This window comes from Pocillopora damicornis, chromosome 6, assembly GCF_964200805.1.
Source record: "Pocillopora damicornis chromosome 6, jaPocDami1.2, whole genome shotgun sequence".
NCBI lineage: Eukaryota > Metazoa > Cnidaria > Anthozoa > Scleractinia > Pocilloporidae > Pocillopora > Pocillopora damicornis.
The window spans coordinates 4,423,458-4,440,451 of NC_142675.1; the positions used below are offsets into that span (position 1 = coordinate 4,423,458).

The window sequence follows — 16,994 nt, forward strand, 5'->3', positions numbered from 1 at the left end:
TGCGGACGCTAATATATCGAAGAGCCAATCAGAGCCTTACATCAGCATTTGCACATGGTTCACACGATCAAAGATGGGGAATGTACTCGCGGCTTCACCGTCAAAATCCTCATCTCCCAGCAATGTTGCATCGATGCCGCCGCCGCCACCGCTTACGGCAGCTCCCCCTGTTGAACCAAAGCCGCAGCCGGATGAAAAACCATCCAATAGCAACCCTGGAACGTATGAAGATCTACACAAGTCGTGTAAAGGTAGGGTAAAGATCGTCAGGCTTCGTAAAATTTCACCGGCTTCATGGCGCATTTGGATTGTCTGATTATGTAATTTATCGTAAATCTAGACGAGGCAATCTTAAAGCTTATTTATTCGTTTTTACAGCCGTTTGTTTCCCGCGATTTCTGTAGATTTTTCTGGGAGTTTGTGCAAGTTTGCTCTTAATATTCCTTACTACGTGGAAATTAGCAGTCAGAATGGATTTACAATCACAGCAATCTTTACTGAATTCTGTTTAACTAAAATCGAACATACTTCGCAAATGAGATATTTTGAAAAAATTGCTGTTTTACTCGCTCTAAACATTTAATGTTGAAGGGCATGAAGAATTTTCAGTTACACAAAAGTACATGGATTAAAAATTCCAACATAGTTTCGACAATGTCCTCACCCCACCCCCTTCCGTTCTTACCCCACCAGGAAGAGTAAGTAGAGTTCTTACTGAAACTGACCACACGAATATGTTTACAACACCACTTGATTGGCCAGTTTCAGTGGTCTCTGATTTACATTACATTCTGTGGTACCTAAAGAAAAATATTACTACAGATATCAAGCTAAATGGTCAAATATACTGAATCCTCTGCCTCACCTACCATCATCTGCCACATGAAAGATTAACCCTTTAACTCCCATGAATGACAAAGACATAATTTCTCCTAACCATATTAATTCAAAATCAAGCAGACAAGTGGGGAGAGTAGAGAAAAATATCACCTAAGGGATTTTTAGATGATCCAATACTAACATCTCCAAAACTAACATTATAAGAATTGTATGGCAGATTGTGAGGAGAATTTCTTATGAGATCTTGCAAATGGAAAGGTTAGAAGTGATTTTTCATCAAAGAAGAAATTAGAGGGAGACACTCCCTCTACAAAATTCTTAGAAGGCTTGGTGACCAAACTTAACCCTCCACTATGAAAATCTTCCTCTCACATAACCCTTTACTCTTGAAATCTAGATCGAATTTCTCCTCCCTGTATGCAGTACATTTCTTATAGTTTTAGTTCTGAGAATTTTGTGATTAATCAGAATAATTTCCCTGTAGACATTTTCTTCCCCCTCACTGCATTTCATCCTAAAGTTTTTCTTCGTTTTGTTAGGAGCAATTATATTTTTGGTCCCTGCATTTCATAGTTTGAAATTACAGACTCATTTGAGTAACTTTGTTTTGAAAAAACAACTGTGCTAATGTGGTGTTGGCTTTCTTGATATCTGAACTTTCATTATGATTTTCAGTGTGATCACAGTATTCTGAGTTTCTCAGGTTCTGTTATGTAACTCAACAATGTCAATGATAAATCCATTGTAATTTTCAAAGTATTCACAGTATTCTTAGTTTCCCAGTTCATGTTTTTTAACTCAACATTGTCAATGATAAATCTTTTATTGTGCTAATTTATGTTCTTTCTAATTTGAATTTTTCAGACGTCTTCCCTCAGCCATTTGAGGGCTGTAAACTAGCTATCAATAAAGGCCTAAGCAACCACTTTCAAGTCAGCCACACCCTTCAGCTCAGTAGTATGGGACCAGGAGCATATCATTTTGGAGCCACCTATGTAGGAAATAAGCAGACAGGGCCTAATGAGGTGATGATGATGATGATGAAGGGCTAATAGAGAAACTTTCAATTGAGTGTTGAAAATAATCAGGGACTGTTTTTTTTTTTACTTTACTTTGCTCAGTGGTTGGTCCAGAAAACTTGCATCATCCTCTCAACTAATCGGATGCAAAACTAAAAACAACTGCAACCTGATCATTTGTATTTTCCCATGCTTTAATCCTTTAACCCCTAAGAGTGACTAGCATCTAATTTCTCCTTACAATATCACCACTGAATCACACATTAATGTCATGAGAATGAAGGAAATGATCACCAACTAAAGAAGCTTTTGATTGTTAGAAAAATTCTCCTTGTCAGCATCTTAGCCAATGTACAGAGAACAGTATGGAGAATATGAATACTGATGTTCGGGTGTAAAGTGTGAAACAGATTTTTCATTGGTTAATGTTTAAGGTAACCATTGTTTTGACTGTTTGGAGGGATGACTTCAGTTTTGGCTTTTTTCAACACTCAGTTGAAAACTGCTCTTAAAAATGATTTTGCTAATGTTGATTTATTTCTCTGACTTTTTTTTTTTTTTTTCAATAAGTTTGGTCTGAAACCTCTGTATTTCCTTTGTTGGGTAACATTGATATAGGGTATGTGCTTTCTTGGGAGTTGAGGTAGCTTTGTATCGAGCATGCTGATCTTGATGGGGGAAGGTCTGGATTAAATCCCTGGCCATAAGGTGGTTTTCCCAGGAAAGTCACTTTTCTGTAATAGTGTCTCTCTCCAACCAGGTGTATAAAATGGTATTGATTAACTTTCAGGGAAGCCCTACGAAATGCTGAGGGAGGCTACCTGCTATTGGACTAGTCTACCATCCCTCAACTTTTAATTCTATGGTTAAGGAGTTTAAATCCATACTTGAGACAAGTTACCCATCCAGCTGGAGTTAATATTAGTTTTCATTGCATGAAGCAACTAGGAGTCTTACTACTCCTCCTTCTCTCCCTGGATAGGATGCCAGTGTGTTGCAAGGTCCCCCCCCCCCCCCCCCCAAGCATTTCAAAAAAACTTCCTCAATCCTTTAAACCCTGAGAGTGACCAGTAATACTGCTAGATCATCATGAGAATAAAGGAAATGATCGTCAACCAAAGAAGCTTTGATCTTCAAATGAATTCTCCTTGTCAGTACCACAAGAAACATTATGGGAAAGAGTATGGAGAATATAGATACTGATGTTAGGGTGTAAAGGGTTAAAAATTTGCCACTACTTATTTATACTCCTGGGCGGAGAAAGACACTGTGTGAGTGAAGTGTTTGGATCAATATCAGTATCTGGGCAAATGCTTAGGGTTAGTTAGGGTTAATGTATGGTTAGGGGAGGGGTAGGTGGGCAGTTGCCCAGATACTGATATTGATCCAAGTGTGTTTCCCAAGAACAAAACACATTGACCTGACCAGGTTCAAACCTGGACCTTTCAAAATGCAGTCCAGTATACCAGCTATCAGGCCTCAGCATTTCACATCTTGTGTTTTGACTGTTAATAAATATCTCATACTTTTCTGTTCTGTTCATAATTTTAGGCATTTCCTGTGTTGCTTGGAGACATTGACACGAACGGTAGCCTTAATGCTCAAATGATCCATCAGTTTACCAACAGACTCAGAGGAAAAATGGTGATACAGGTAATCGTTTTGAACTTTCTTTCAATTTTTTAATAGATATTAAAAAGCCATAACACAATCGAGCTAATCTTTAGAGTTACAGTCGCCATTAAACTCCACACCTTACAAGGTAGCAATAGAATTCCAAATACCCTCACGAAATATTGGCAAAGTTTCAAAAAAGACCCTACTTTTCAGATCAAGACAGTCGTTAACTGTTTTGTTGTATTAAAGTAGCTAGTGCTTGGGAAATAAGTAGCCAGCAAAAAAGGCAGCTATTGGTGCTTCTATAGTTAAGACTTTTTCCATAAGTGGTTGTATATGATGTAATAGCAACTGTGCCTGGGAAAGGGGCTGTAAGGCGAACCCCAAACAGAGGAGCCTGCTGTAGGCTAAATTATAGACTGCGGTTAGAGGTCTTATACAGTTTAGGCAGAGGTAGATTGACTTTCAACAAAACCCTAGAGAAAACCTCGTGTACTGACCTTCTCATCTGCTACGTGTATGTATGTATGAGAAAACGGAGATCAGCAACAATTTTTTCAGCTGGAGTGGCACTCAGAGTGTAAACAGTCACAGGTGAACAGTAATTAAATCAAAGGGACTTTTTCTTTCTTTTTTTTTTGTGCAGACTCAAAAATCAGTTTGGGTTCTTGTCCAAAGTGATGCTGAATACCGTGGAGATGACTTCACCGCAAGTCTGACGGCTGGTAATGTAGATATACTCAATAGTTCTGGCATTCTTGTGGCTCATTATCTTCAAAGGATGGCTCCACGTGTTGATGTAGGAGGAGAACTTCTCTACCACTATGGCTCTGGCCAGGAAGTGGCCATGATGTCCTGCGCGGGTCGATACACAGCAGATGATTGGATCGCCTCAGCGACAGTTGGTCAAACAGGATGGCATTTAAGTTACTGGCACAAAGGCAATGAGAATGTAAAGGTTGGCGTAGAGTATGAGTATAACACAAGGGCCCGCGATAGTTCGGTTAGCGCAGGGTATCTAATTGATGTACCCAAAGCTAATTTTACATTTCGCGGAATGCTGGATACAAATTGGACAGTGGCGGCTGTTATGGAAAAGAGACTTCCTCCATTGCCATTCACGTTTTTGTTGAGTGGTATGGTAAATCATACCAAGAATCAAGCGCGATTTGGGTTTGGTCTAAATATAGGTTGACTGTTGGGTTCAATGTCAGTATCTGAGTAGCTCTGTACCTACCCCTCCCTCAGCCTAACAACATTCAACTGATACCAAGTTAGGGTTAATGTGGGACAAGGGGAGGGGTAGGTGAGTTGTTGCTTGGATATCGACATTGATACAAATATTGTTGCTAAGAGCAATAAGATTTTTTGTTATTACTTTTAACGGCTTTGTGTGGATCAATCAGATTGTGGAAGCAAACTCTCTCCAGATTTGGCTTTTTCAGTGCCTACAGCACTGTCACCTTGAAGACCAGCGGGCAGGGTGTTTTTATTTTACTGGGGACTGGAGTAGGAACTGTTTATAAATGGAATGGCGCATGTATAGATGAAAGATTCGATATATGTGTGGGGCAAGACTGAAATTCATGGTTGCAAAGAACAGATCTGAATGAATTGCTTTCTGATAATCTCTGAATTTCCTTCCTTCGGTGGAAGAGTACAGCTTGATTAGAAGCTTAATAAACAGCTCTCATGTGGTCTTTCTATATTTGAATGAGGTGTCACTTTTACTGATTTCCATCGGCTCCTTTGTCCTTTATGACTGTCTGTAGACCTGTGTAGGTAAACTCTGTGAACAAGCCCACGGATACCACACGCTTCCTATGTGTTCTACTCGAAACACAAGCATGTAACATGCTGCCCTGATAGTTTCCGCTTAAGATTGCCAACAAATGAATGTGCTTAATGTCTTTGCAACATAACGCGCGAAGCGCGTGGGCCATAAATCGAGCTGAAGAAACGAGGTTCCGTAACTTACAGTACGAACCGAGAAAAACGAGGTTAGTTAGATGTTTATTGTAAGTCTTGGTTCAGATAGAAGTGGGAAAGACTGCAATTCAAGCTGAACGGCCATCGATGATTTACGCGCGTCAAATCCTAAGTAGGGTAGTATTTTACTGGCTTCCACTAAAAACTGAACTTGGAGTCGTCAAAAGTTCAAAATATTCGTTTAATATTCATGGTTCTCAATAGTGCAAACTTACATGCAAAGAACGTTAAAGTATACAAAGCCTGCAAGAACTGTGATAAAACGTTGTGCAAGTAACTCGTTTGTCGAGTTTTTTTTTCTAATGCCCGAAATCTGCAACGCACAACGTGTTTCTTCGTAGTAATCATAAGGATAAAAAACTTCTGATGTGTTCAAAATATATTAAAACTTACAAGAAAATATTTTAAATACTTTGGTATGATTTCGAGTTCATTAATTTGTCCAGCACTAATTTTGATGCGAAGTTAGGAGCTTGAAAAATGAGAAGAGGAAAACGGGCAGCCTCTTCAATTTCAATTTAATACAACGTGACACTGCACGGCAAAGTTACAATGACTAATTCAGGAAGATATTATAGAAATAGGAATTTCTTTTCCTTCTCCCAGTCGCTGATGTTATAAATATAAACCCTTACTTACAACAAGGTGAATTTTTACAAAACTTTAGAGCTTGTTTTGGATATTTACAGGTATACAATTAATTTTCTTGGCTCTGTCTTAAGTTTATGGGCACGAATGAAGCAAATTTTTAGCTATCACAACAAGCAAAACTTGTAAGAGCAGTTTTCTGTACATTTTACACTTCCGCTTTTTGTGTGTTTTTTCTCTGGTTATCGCTCTCGTTTACTTTTGAAAAACTGTTAAACATTTACAGGAATCGTTACTTCGTGCGAATTATTTCCTCGGCTTGAGCGTCCACAAGTTGCACTACGCCAGAACAAGACTACACTCCCTACGGTCGCAAGTACCAGGAGTGGTAACAACGCAAAAGTGATCACTTTGTAAGCATCGTCTTCTCGACTTTCATGTTTATCTGTGACACGAAAATGCAATTAATTCACATCGATTCATCTTTAGAGCGATAAAGGGCAGGAAACTGACTTGGTTTCAAATTTTCAAGAAGTTTATTGTTTTCTTAACCACAAAACGTCTTTACGATAGCCTGAAGTGAGGGAATAAACTTGGTTTACATATTTCTTTTTCAAGTCTTTGGGACGTAGCAGGAAAACCAAAATGAAAACCAAAATTAGGACTTTAAGAGCGCTTAACGAATTACGACCAAGAAAACGAGAAAAAAAGATACAAACTCAAAAGCAGAAACCAGAAGAAACAAAACAAAGTGAACCAAAATCGAAAGAAATTGAAAAACAACAACAACAACGAAAATAAACAAAATTTTGAAATTGAGACGCACCCTTAATAATCCTGCGAGTACTACTTGTTGGAGTTGACACTGTTGAACTTGGGAAATCTATAAAGAAAATGAACACGCACATAAAGAGAGAGATCAAATGAAGGATGTTAACTTGATTTGTAACGCAGCATTCAATGACTGTGCTTGGCCTTTTTGCAGTACTAACATATCAAAAACACTGCACACTAACCATGTGTCAGTATATAATAATCTTGTAAATTAGATTGGAACAAGAAACTCACGGGAGCTGAATACATACAATGAGCTGTACATGTTCTATCATGAGTCCAAATAATAAACACCACTTTTATCACGAGTAAAACAAAAAAACAAGATTTATTTTAGTGTTTTGAGTTTTTGTTTATTCTTCTGTTTTTTTTTCGTCTTGTCAATTCTTGAGGTGGCTTTTCGGGTTTTGATAACCAGTTATTTAACCAAATTAATTTAATGAAGTAAAGTGTTGGAAAATCAACTCGCTTGCTAGAATTAAAAAGTTGTCTAATGCCATTTCAATTATGACATACACCTTTTATCTAAAAGACTCTTCATCTCAGAATTACAGAATTTTAAAAAAACTCACCGATGACAGTTACTTGCACCTCATAGCTATCACTTCCTAGTGGATTTTTAGCTGTGCAAATGTAGACTCCTTCGTCATCTTTGGTGATGTTTCTTCGCTCTAAACTTGTAGCTTCATCGTTCGTTCGATTCTGAAGCATTTGCATGCCAGGAAGTCGAAACCAGATCACCCGGGGAGAAGGAAAACCAATTGCTTCGCAGTCTAGGTGCAGATTCATTCCTTCGACCACCAAGAATGGTTGTGGACTTGTTATCCTAATTTTGGGCCTCTCTGACAAATATAAAACAAAGTTTTGGAAGCCTTAATCAATATGAAAGAAAAAAAAAAAAAAGATTTTTTTATCAACCTGCGTTCTACTTATTTGTCTTCTACGTGCAATTGCGAATGAAAAAAGGAAGAAAGGGATTTAGTAGTCGAAGAGTAATTTTTCGTGATAAGAACTTTATGCTTATGATCAAATCCCATCCCCTAAACAAACTCGTACCTCTCGCTATTTGAATAAGAGTGGTGTTTTCTCGCGTTCCCTGGTACCGAATTTGTCCAATGCACCAGACCACCATTCCGTCATACTTTGGTGATATCTTCCGTACAATCAATGTCCCATTTAAGGTAAGTTTGTACTCCTCAGGGTAATAATTAAAGACGGTTCTTTTTTCTATCCGAGCGATTATGAATCTGTCCCTATCACTTCTGCATTGTGCCATCGTCGGGCACAAATACAAACCAAGGTCCGACTGGGGCTGACCTTCCGTGTTTATTGAGCAAGGTATGTGTACGTCCCTTGCATCGTTTTTAACAACGATCTGGTTCTCTGCATCATTGACATCAGATCCTGTCGAGGGAGTGTAGAGATAACAAAGGAAGTTAGCAACTGAAATTTCACCGAGCACTCTTGCGATTTCAATGGGAGAGGTCATAATTTTTCCTCGGGGGGAGGGGGCGGGAGATTTTGGTTGTGTCAAAATAAAACTTACCTGATCCCCCGTAGGTCAATTTGCTACAGTAAACCTATAAACTCTGTTAGAGACGACTGATCCCCCACTATCTTCCCCATGAAAACCATGTGATTCTCCTCAAAACATTCCCTTCCCCCATGACAGGTTTCTAGAAACTGATAGAGGGCCAATTGTCTGTGGCTGGGAATCGTCTGTAGAATTTGCGTTATTTGATTAGCAAGCGATTGTTATATTTACTTTTAATGGCAATGAGGGGAAACCCCTTTCACGTAATCAGATCATCAGAAATCAATATGAATTACCAGAATTTGTATTTCACAGATGATCAAGAAAATCAAGAACAGGATGCTTACAAAGTGAGAGAGCTCGCGGGGTATTTAGGGAACAAATTAAGCCTGTCTATGAACCTGTATTAATCGGCACCATATTAGCAAGTGAATGCTATATTTGCTTTTAATATATAGTAATATAAAAAAACCCCTTTCCCCTTTCACGGGATCAGTTCGTCACTCTTTGCCTTTGTTCGAGTATAATTTGAGAGTGCCATAAGTCTATTATTTTTTTTGACTCTTAGCCTTCGGAACCCAATTTATCAGAAATGAAGCCCAGCTATGTGGATTGGAAATAGATATATTTGCGTTAGCATTTCATTAACGCCAAAATCAGACAGCGTAACCAAGTTGACAAGGTGCAATTATATTCCACAAGACAGTACAAATTATCTTGTATTTGAACAATGCCATCCACTCGAATAAAGAAAGAATCTTTTAATACCCTTTGTGCCAGATTAAATTTGTTGATTTCGAAATAAGAGGCTTCAAAGCATTTCTATAGTGAAATGCCAAAATAATGGGAGATGGAAATAGCTGGTTGGCGTGAAGAAACACGAAGGATACAAAATGCAGATCTTAGTATTACTGAGGACCATTTTAGTGATTTCCCAAGTATATTAATGAACGTAGTTATTCAGAAATTGGTTCTCTTGAGTCTATGCAGAACTTTAGCTCGCTGAAATGTATCGGTTCTTCTGAAACAATTTCGAGGAATGTAAATCCCGTTGTTTATGCAATTTACTTCCGCAAGATCAGTTAATATTTGTTTGACTTGAAAATGCCCATTGTATTACAAAGGTGTAACTAATAGTAATTTGCCTTACTGACCTTAAAAACCGTAAGTTTCTCCTAGATGAGTGACAAACAAAAAGATACACAGCGAAAACTTCAGGATATCCATGTCTATGTCTCAAAATATGCTACTGTCGAATGAAGATTATGGTTTGTTGTTATCACGAGATTTCTATATCATGTCCTTTATTATGACGGAAGGAAAAAAAACCCGCTTCCACTTTAACTTTCACTTTCACCTCTACATTAAAGACGTGACTGCTAGCAATATAAGCAAGGTCAAGATAAAACAAAGGGTTGAACCCAAGAGTACTTTTATTTCCACGTGGAATGGCCCACTACAGGTTGATCGCGTAATAGAGAAAAAATGGGGGAATCATAACGACGAGAAAAAACTAAATTATATGCCATAATTTACCACTTAATGTCCCAAAACTAGCTGAAAATTTCTACTAACTTTGAGTTCGGGAGATAAACAAGGATTAAATTCTGCATCAAAGATTATTCTTAGAACTATTTCAGTGGTTCTGCTAGAAATGATCGTTCAATATATATAAGTGGAGGATAATACAAGCAGGCCGTTGTGACTCAGTAGAGGATGATCGATCACGTTTGCTTAATAGAGAGGAACGCTGAATATAGGTCATGTGGGAATTTCGGTATTTTGAAAACCGCTCGCTAAAAGCAGAGCGACCACATAATGCAAAGCCGCTTAATACAGGCTTAATTTGTTCCCTACATACCCCCTGGGTCCTGGAAATCGATTTTTGTTCAATAACGAAGTGGCAGAGTACTCTAAATTTCACGCTCAGGCGTGATTTAGGAGGAGGAGGGCGAAAAAGTCGGCAGTAAATTGATTGCTGTCATACGTGATAGGGTTTTAAAATAGCCAGAGGCAGCTGTGAACTGTACGAGGAGAATGTTCATTTAAAAAGACTTGACCTCGTCAATAAAGTCTGCCTTTGTTTGCGTAACGAACCATTTCTCTAGTATTTCCGCTTCATTATAATGTAAAAACTTCGATATTCAGAAGATTAAGTGTGTTAGATTTTTTAATAAAATGCCCACCTTCAAATTCGGGCTTAACTTCCTCCAGTAGGTTTATAGTTACCTCGCCGACAAAACTATCACGTTGTCGAAAAAAGTTGACTTTACGCTTTTTAATCTACCATAGGTCAGTAACTTTGCCATCGCAAACCGATTTTCCTATCACGCTGAAAATTATGTCAAAAGACGTCTTTATTTTTCTATTGGTTAAGGTTTGGAAAATATCGTATCAAACCTGTTGAGTTGTCAGTTCCCAGTTTTTTTCTTGATGCAGGGTATCTGCTTGCTGGAACAAAATATGGGTTGAATTGTCCATTTTGAACAGGAGTGAAGCTAAGTTTGAGCTTGTTATGATACCAACCTTGCTACTTTTCAAATGCAATTTGCTTTGTTATCATGTACGGAACAAATGAGGGAAAACCCCTGTCACGAAATCAGTTAATCACAATCGTATTTATCTTCTGCAAAAAGCCCAGCCAAGTTGACAAGGTGCAATTATATTCCACAAGAGGGTACAAATTATCTTGTATTTGAACAATGCCATACACTCGAATAAATAAAGAATCTTTTAATACCCTTTGTGCCAGATGAAATTTGCTGATTTCGAAATAAAAGGCTTTAAAGCATTTCTATAGTGAAATGCCAAAATAATGGGAGATGGAAATAGCTGGTTGGCGTAAATAAGAAGGATACAAAATGGAGATCTTAGTATCACTGAGGGCCATTTCAGTGATTTCCCAAGTATGTTGATGAACGTAGTTATTCAGAAATTGGTTCCCTTGAGTCCATGTAGAACTTAAGCTCTCCGAAATGTATCGGTTCTTCTGAAACAATTTCGAAGAATTCAAATCTCGTTGTTTATTTAGTAAACTTCCGGCACGACATGATTGTTTTATCGCAAGGTTTGTTTGACTTGAAAATACACACTGGCATATATTTTTTTACAAACGGCTACACCTATTAAGTTTCACCCTCTTCATCCGACGTCAACCACACACTCATGAGTTATTTATGAGAGTAGAAAGGTGTAACTTATAGCAATCTGCCTTACTGACCTTCAGAGCCGTACGTTTCTTCTAGATAAGCGACAAACAATAGGATGTACAGCGAAATCTTCTGCATATCCATGTCTACGTCTCAAAATAAGTTACTGTCGAATGAAGATTATGGTTTGTTGGTCTCAAAATTTCATTTCCTTTATTATGACGCAACAAAAAAACCCACTTTTACTTTCACTTTCACCTCTACTTTAGAGACGTGACATCCTACGTCTGTCAGCAATATCAGCAAGGTCAAGATAAAACAAAGGGTTGAACCCAAAAGAGTACTTTCATTTCCATGTGGAATGGCCCACTACAGCTTGACCGCGTAATAGAGGAGAAATGGGGAGATTTACAAACAACGACGAGAGAAAACTCATTTGTATGCTATAATTTACCACCTAATGTCCCAAAACTAGCTGAAAAATTCTACTAACTTCGAGTTCGGGAGATAAACAAGGATTAAATTTTGCATCAAAGATTACTCTTAGAACTATTCCAGTGTTTCTGCTTTGATTGATCGTTCGGTACAAGTAAAGGATAACACAAGCAGGCCGTTGGGACTCAGTAAAGGGTGATCGATCACGTCTGCTTAACAGAGATGAACGCCAAATCTAGGCCATGTGGGAATTCGCTATTTTGAAAACCGACCGCTAATAAGAGGGCAACCACATAATACGGTGCCGCTTAAAACAGGCTTAATTTGTTCCCTAAATATCCTTCTAGCACCTGGGAATCGATTTTTGTTCAATAAAAAAGTAGCAGAGTACTCTAAATTTCACGCACAGGCGTGATTTAGGAGAAGGAGGGCGGTCGGCAGTAAATTGACTGCTGTCATACGTGATAGGGTTTTAAAATAGTCAGAGGCAGCTGTGAACTGTGCGAGGAAAATGTTCGTTTAAAAAGACTTGACCTCGTCGATATAGTTTGCATTTTTTTGTGTGTTTAATGAACCATTCCTTTAGTATTTCCGTTGCGTTGTAATGTAAAAACTCCGATATTCAGAAGATTAAGAGTGTTTTTTTAAATGAAATATCCACCTTTAAATTCGGGCTTTACTTCCCTCAGTAGTTTCATAGTTACTTCGCCAACAAAACTATCACGTTGTTGAAAAAAAGTTTATTTTACACTTTTTATTCTACCTTGTACCATGGGTCAATAACTTTTCCATCGCAAACCAATTTTCTTACCACGCTGAAAATTACGTCAAAAGCCGTCTTTATTTTTCTATCGGTTAAGGTTTGTGGGATATCTCATCAAACGTGTTAAGAGTTGTCAGTTCCCAGTTCCTTCTTGATGCAGGGTGTCTGCTTGCTAGATCAATAATACGGGCTCAATTGTCTATTTTGAACTGCAGTGAGGCTAAGGTTGATCTTGTTATGATACAAACCTTGCTGCTTTTCAAATGCAAATTTGTTATCATGCTAACTAGATACCGATCTGGCACAATATTTCCAAGGTCGACGCCAAAAATGCTGGAATATGTTGCAGAGTCATTAACTATTCAGTACGGATTAAGTCCATCTCACGTCTCCTTTCAAGATGCAGATACCTCAGAAAGTTTTGGTAGTTTACAACATAAGTACTAACTGTAAGTACTAGCCTTGTTTTTGATTGGAAAGTCATACCTCGATTGCGCTGGTATGACATTCCTAGAGGTAAAAGGATACCAGTGATCAATGTATTTGATCTTAAGTCTGAGTGCCGCTAATACTTTAAAACATTGAAATTAAGGTCTGAGTTCATCACAGAGGACGTCGACATGTGGTAAAAACATTAGTTATGCAATCGCCTGCACCTGAAATGACACTTTTTTTTCACACTAACGATCTCACGTCATAAGTGCGCGATGTCTGAACAGACAGACGGAGAAATTGAGTCTATTTGTCAAAAAACGGTATTTCACTGTATCTCAGCCACTAAAAAGATAGTTTTTTTTAAATTTGCTGACTTCCGCGTTATGAAAGTCCAAGGAGTAACCTCTGAAAATTGTCTTAAAATTTGTTAACGTACTCTACCACATGGTCGCCAGTCTGAATCTTGCGTAGCTACCTTGCCATTTACCTGCAATGTAGAAAAAATTAGAAAACCTCTCCCCTCTTTATCAATCCTCCAGACGATCTGTTTGAATAACTAGGAGCTACAAGACATTCTTGACTCAAATGACCAATTTTTTGAAACAACCAGAACATCAGCTGCTTACGAACCGCGTGCTGTGCAGAAGCGAATATGGCCAGGTTACCAATTTTTTTCAAAATGGCGGCATCAAATTTTGGCACATTTGAGGAATTTGAATTTTCGGTTTTGCAGTTTTGGTTAATTTTAGATCGGTTTTCCGTTTTGGTGTTCATTGCAGTTTGGGTATTTTCCGTTTGAAAGCATTTGATTATCAGTATTCGTAAAAATCACAAATGGGTTTTCAGATTTGGTATCCGATGTGATTTTGGATTTTTCCTATTTTGGTTCCGGTTTTCTTTCGATCTGAGAGACAATTATGATTTTGAATAGCTGCAAAATCTCTGTATGCACCACTTGTCACTGACTGTATCGGATCGATTAGAGTTTTGATAACTGGGATGTGAAAATTCATTGGCTTTGACAGTTGTGAACCAATTTTTTGTGGTTTTGCGGTTTTAGATGATTTTTTGGGGGGGCTTTGCGGGTTCTAATAAACCCCACTGCCCCCATCTATTTAGAGGGTGGCAAAGGGAAGGTTCCAATAACACATCACGCTGAATTTTTCTATTAAATCACTCGTCACGGAGAGTTATTTTAAAATAATCACGCGTCACGTAAAAAGGAGTAAGTACGCTAAGCTAATACTGTAAGATTTCAACCTATCGAATGTATTTTTAAAAATCATATTGCATCCAACGTTTTTTATTCTGGAATGAATTGTGTTCCACTAGTCATATTGCTTTTTGCTAGACAAATAAAGACGACTTACTTGTTAAAACTAGACGCTCTAAGAGCGTTTAATTGGGCTTCGTATCGTACAACCGTTTGGGTCGACATTCTTTCAGATCTTTTATTCCATGGATTCGGTTACTTTCTGGTCTTTCTGCATACGATCTGAAGCACCACCACGACCACGCAGTCGACAAAAAGAACACTGAAGGTCAGATTCCTTGCGCAAATTTTAACTATACTAACTTAGCCTGATTGTCTCACAATTGTTTGGACCTACCACGAAGATTAAGGACATCAAAGTCAAGCAAAGGTCAGCAAAGGTCACCTACCACGGAAATCTAATTAGTAAGTCTTGTAAATCACGCGTCATGCGCATGTAAAATAGTAAATCACGCATCACATTGTGAATTTTAAGTTATCGTGTGTCACGTAAAAAACCCTTTGCTATCCGTTATTTAGTATCTGGCGCAAATATCCCTTTTAAATATAAATAGAGACGTGTTAATTTGGCACTAAATGTAAGATTCGAGGCATCAGTTGAGTGATTTTCACGAGTTTCTTCCACCGTCTCCTTAGGATGTGAAACAATGGACGTGGGTTCCTGAACTTTATTCGTCGGGGCTAATTGAGAGGTGGTATTTAGTAACTGCGACAACAAAAAAAGAGGGGTTCTGACAGGGAAAGAGAGCAATTTCCCAATAAGGCTTAAAAACCGTTGACTCTTGCGAACACAGCGGCCATGTACAACATCCTTTCCGTCCTCTGAAAAGAAAAACTCCCAATCTCCATTTCCAGCTTGAATGATAAACTGAAGAATGAGGTTTTGAAATTTGAAGCGTGCTACAAAGGGTATTTTTGTTTACAGTATCCAGCTTTCTACGTATTTGTTCAAGCGTGAAACACGCAAGTTTGTGTACACAACGTCACATTACCGTGTTTATGTTTCTGCACGTACACACTACCTTTAATCAAGATTTATTTTCCGTCAAATCCTGTTAAACATCGTTTGCAAAGCTTTCTCACGCGCTCAAATTAAATTCGATGCTTGACAGTGGTGCGACAGTTTGTCTACGCAAAGTTGTATACTTCACTCTTGAACAAACAACGAAAAATTGAGCCGTTCACTACGTTTTGTTAGGAAACGAATTGCCGCCACAAAACTTGTTGATCAAATTAAAGATTCTGATCCCGAAATTTAGAAGTGACAGCCTGGGAAAAAATTAGCCTTAATAAAAGCGTACGAATTTACCCTGAAAGCTGAAAAATTATTTTGAAACCTGATAATTAAAACAGGGAATCTTTAAAAGCGGGGAATCTTTAAAAGCGGGGAATCTTTCCCCCATTCCCTCATTCCCCCATTCCCCCATTCCCCCATTCCTCCATTCCTCCATTCCTCCATTCCTCCATTCCTCCATTCCTCCATTCCTCCATTCCTCCATTCCTCCATTCCTCCATTCCTCCATTCCTCCATTCCTCCATTCCTCCATTCCTCCATTCTCCCATTCTACCATTCCCACATTCCTACATTCTCCCATTCCCCGTTCCCTATTTTAAAGATAGAATGCAAATGTTGGTGTTTCTATCATTTTTGGGTAGTTTTAAATCGTGGAGTTAAGTCAGACAACCGTAACATTACTGAGGTAGCTGACTTTTTTGTCCTTTTTGTGGCTATCAGGGTTTTTCCCTATCATAATTGACTCTAATTTTGATTGAACCGAAACTCACGTCTCGAGAAAAAGCAAATGATCAATTCATGAAAGCGTCACGCGTTGTGTGACTGGGTGTTACGTTACAAGTGGAACAGTTGAGAATTTGAACACGTTATGAGGTATAGTATGGGGAACGGAATATGGTCGATTTACACCGATAAATATTTCGAAAGTTCGAAGTTCGTCTTTTGACAGGAATGACAGTGATGGAAAAGCAAGCTTTAAACGGCAGAGATCGCCAGAAACCACAGCGAACACACAAGATGAGAGTACGTGTAAAATGTTTATATTTTGAAATATTTATCGTTGTAAATCGACCATATTGTCCAGGTCCACAACGATGACAAACGATCGAGATATGACCATTACGGTATCTCAGCTTCTCAATTTTAAAACAGCCATGAGAGGTCTAAGGGCTAAGATCATTATATTTTTTATTCCATACGCGGTTTGAATTACTGCATCTTGTTAAATATGGAAATGCATTGGGTAGCTGCGGAGCACTCTTTTACGATCTCAACTCTTGACTCGCAAGAAATTACAGTTTACCACAGGTGGCCTAAAGTCATTTTGCGAGGCGAATCAGCTAATGCACAAGACTCCTGCTACGAATGATGTTGACTTAAACCTGTTTTAAACTTTGCATTCTGGATATGGGCCAAATATAATCCCGACTCGAGTAGGCTCTGGTGAAATAAGAAAACATTCCACTAAATTGTATGATGTCTTTGCATTGTCGGAAATGAGAC

The 16,994-nt window shown here is 38.4% G+C and overlaps 2 protein-coding genes and 1 long non-coding RNA gene across 4 annotated transcripts; 1 reads left to right on the forward strand and 2 right to left on the reverse strand.

Moving 5' to 3' along the window:
• The first annotated feature begins 38 nt into the window (after positions 1 to 38).
• LOC113681239 (mitochondrial import receptor subunit TOM40 homolog) lies at positions 39 to 5,190 on the forward strand. Its single transcript, XM_089210337.1, has 4 exons — positions 39 to 251; positions 1,705 to 1,865; positions 3,411 to 3,512; positions 4,123 to 5,190. The coding sequence occupies exons 1-4, from the start codon at positions 74 to 76 to the stop codon at positions 4,669 to 4,671; spliced, it is 990 nt and encodes a 329-aa protein (XP_089066463.1). The 5' UTR covers positions 39 to 73; the 3' UTR covers positions 4,672 to 5,190.
• A 438-nt stretch (positions 5,191 to 5,628) lies between these two features.
• On the reverse strand, positions 5,629 to 11,789 carry LOC113666898 (neuronal cell adhesion molecule). Of its 2 annotated transcripts, XM_089210339.1 has the most exons (4): positions 11,642 to 11,789; positions 7,944 to 8,291; positions 7,460 to 7,729; positions 5,629 to 6,936 (listed from the first exon to the last, which is right to left on the reverse strand). In XM_089210339.1, the coding sequence occupies exons 1-4, from the start codon at positions 11,712 to 11,714 to the stop codon at positions 6,773 to 6,775; spliced, it is 855 nt and encodes a 284-aa protein (XP_089066465.1). In that variant the 5' UTR covers positions 11,715 to 11,789; the 3' UTR covers positions 5,629 to 6,772. The 2 variants fall into 2 exon arrangements, with proteins under 2 accessions (XP_089066465.1, XP_027038499.2); XM_027182698.2 differs by lacking the exon at positions 11,642 to 11,789 and having other exon boundaries at positions 7,944 to 8,509.
• Positions 11,790 to 12,731: 942 nt separating this feature from the next.
• LOC149043533 (uncharacterized) lies at positions 12,732 to 14,814 on the reverse strand. The gene is made up of 2 exons (XR_016187905.1): positions 14,574 to 14,814; positions 12,732 to 13,690 (listed from the first exon to the last, which is right to left on the reverse strand). It is a non-coding gene; the product is annotated as an uncharacterized LOC149043533 (long non-coding RNA).
• Between the last annotated feature and the right edge of the window lie 2,180 nt (positions 14,815 to 16,994).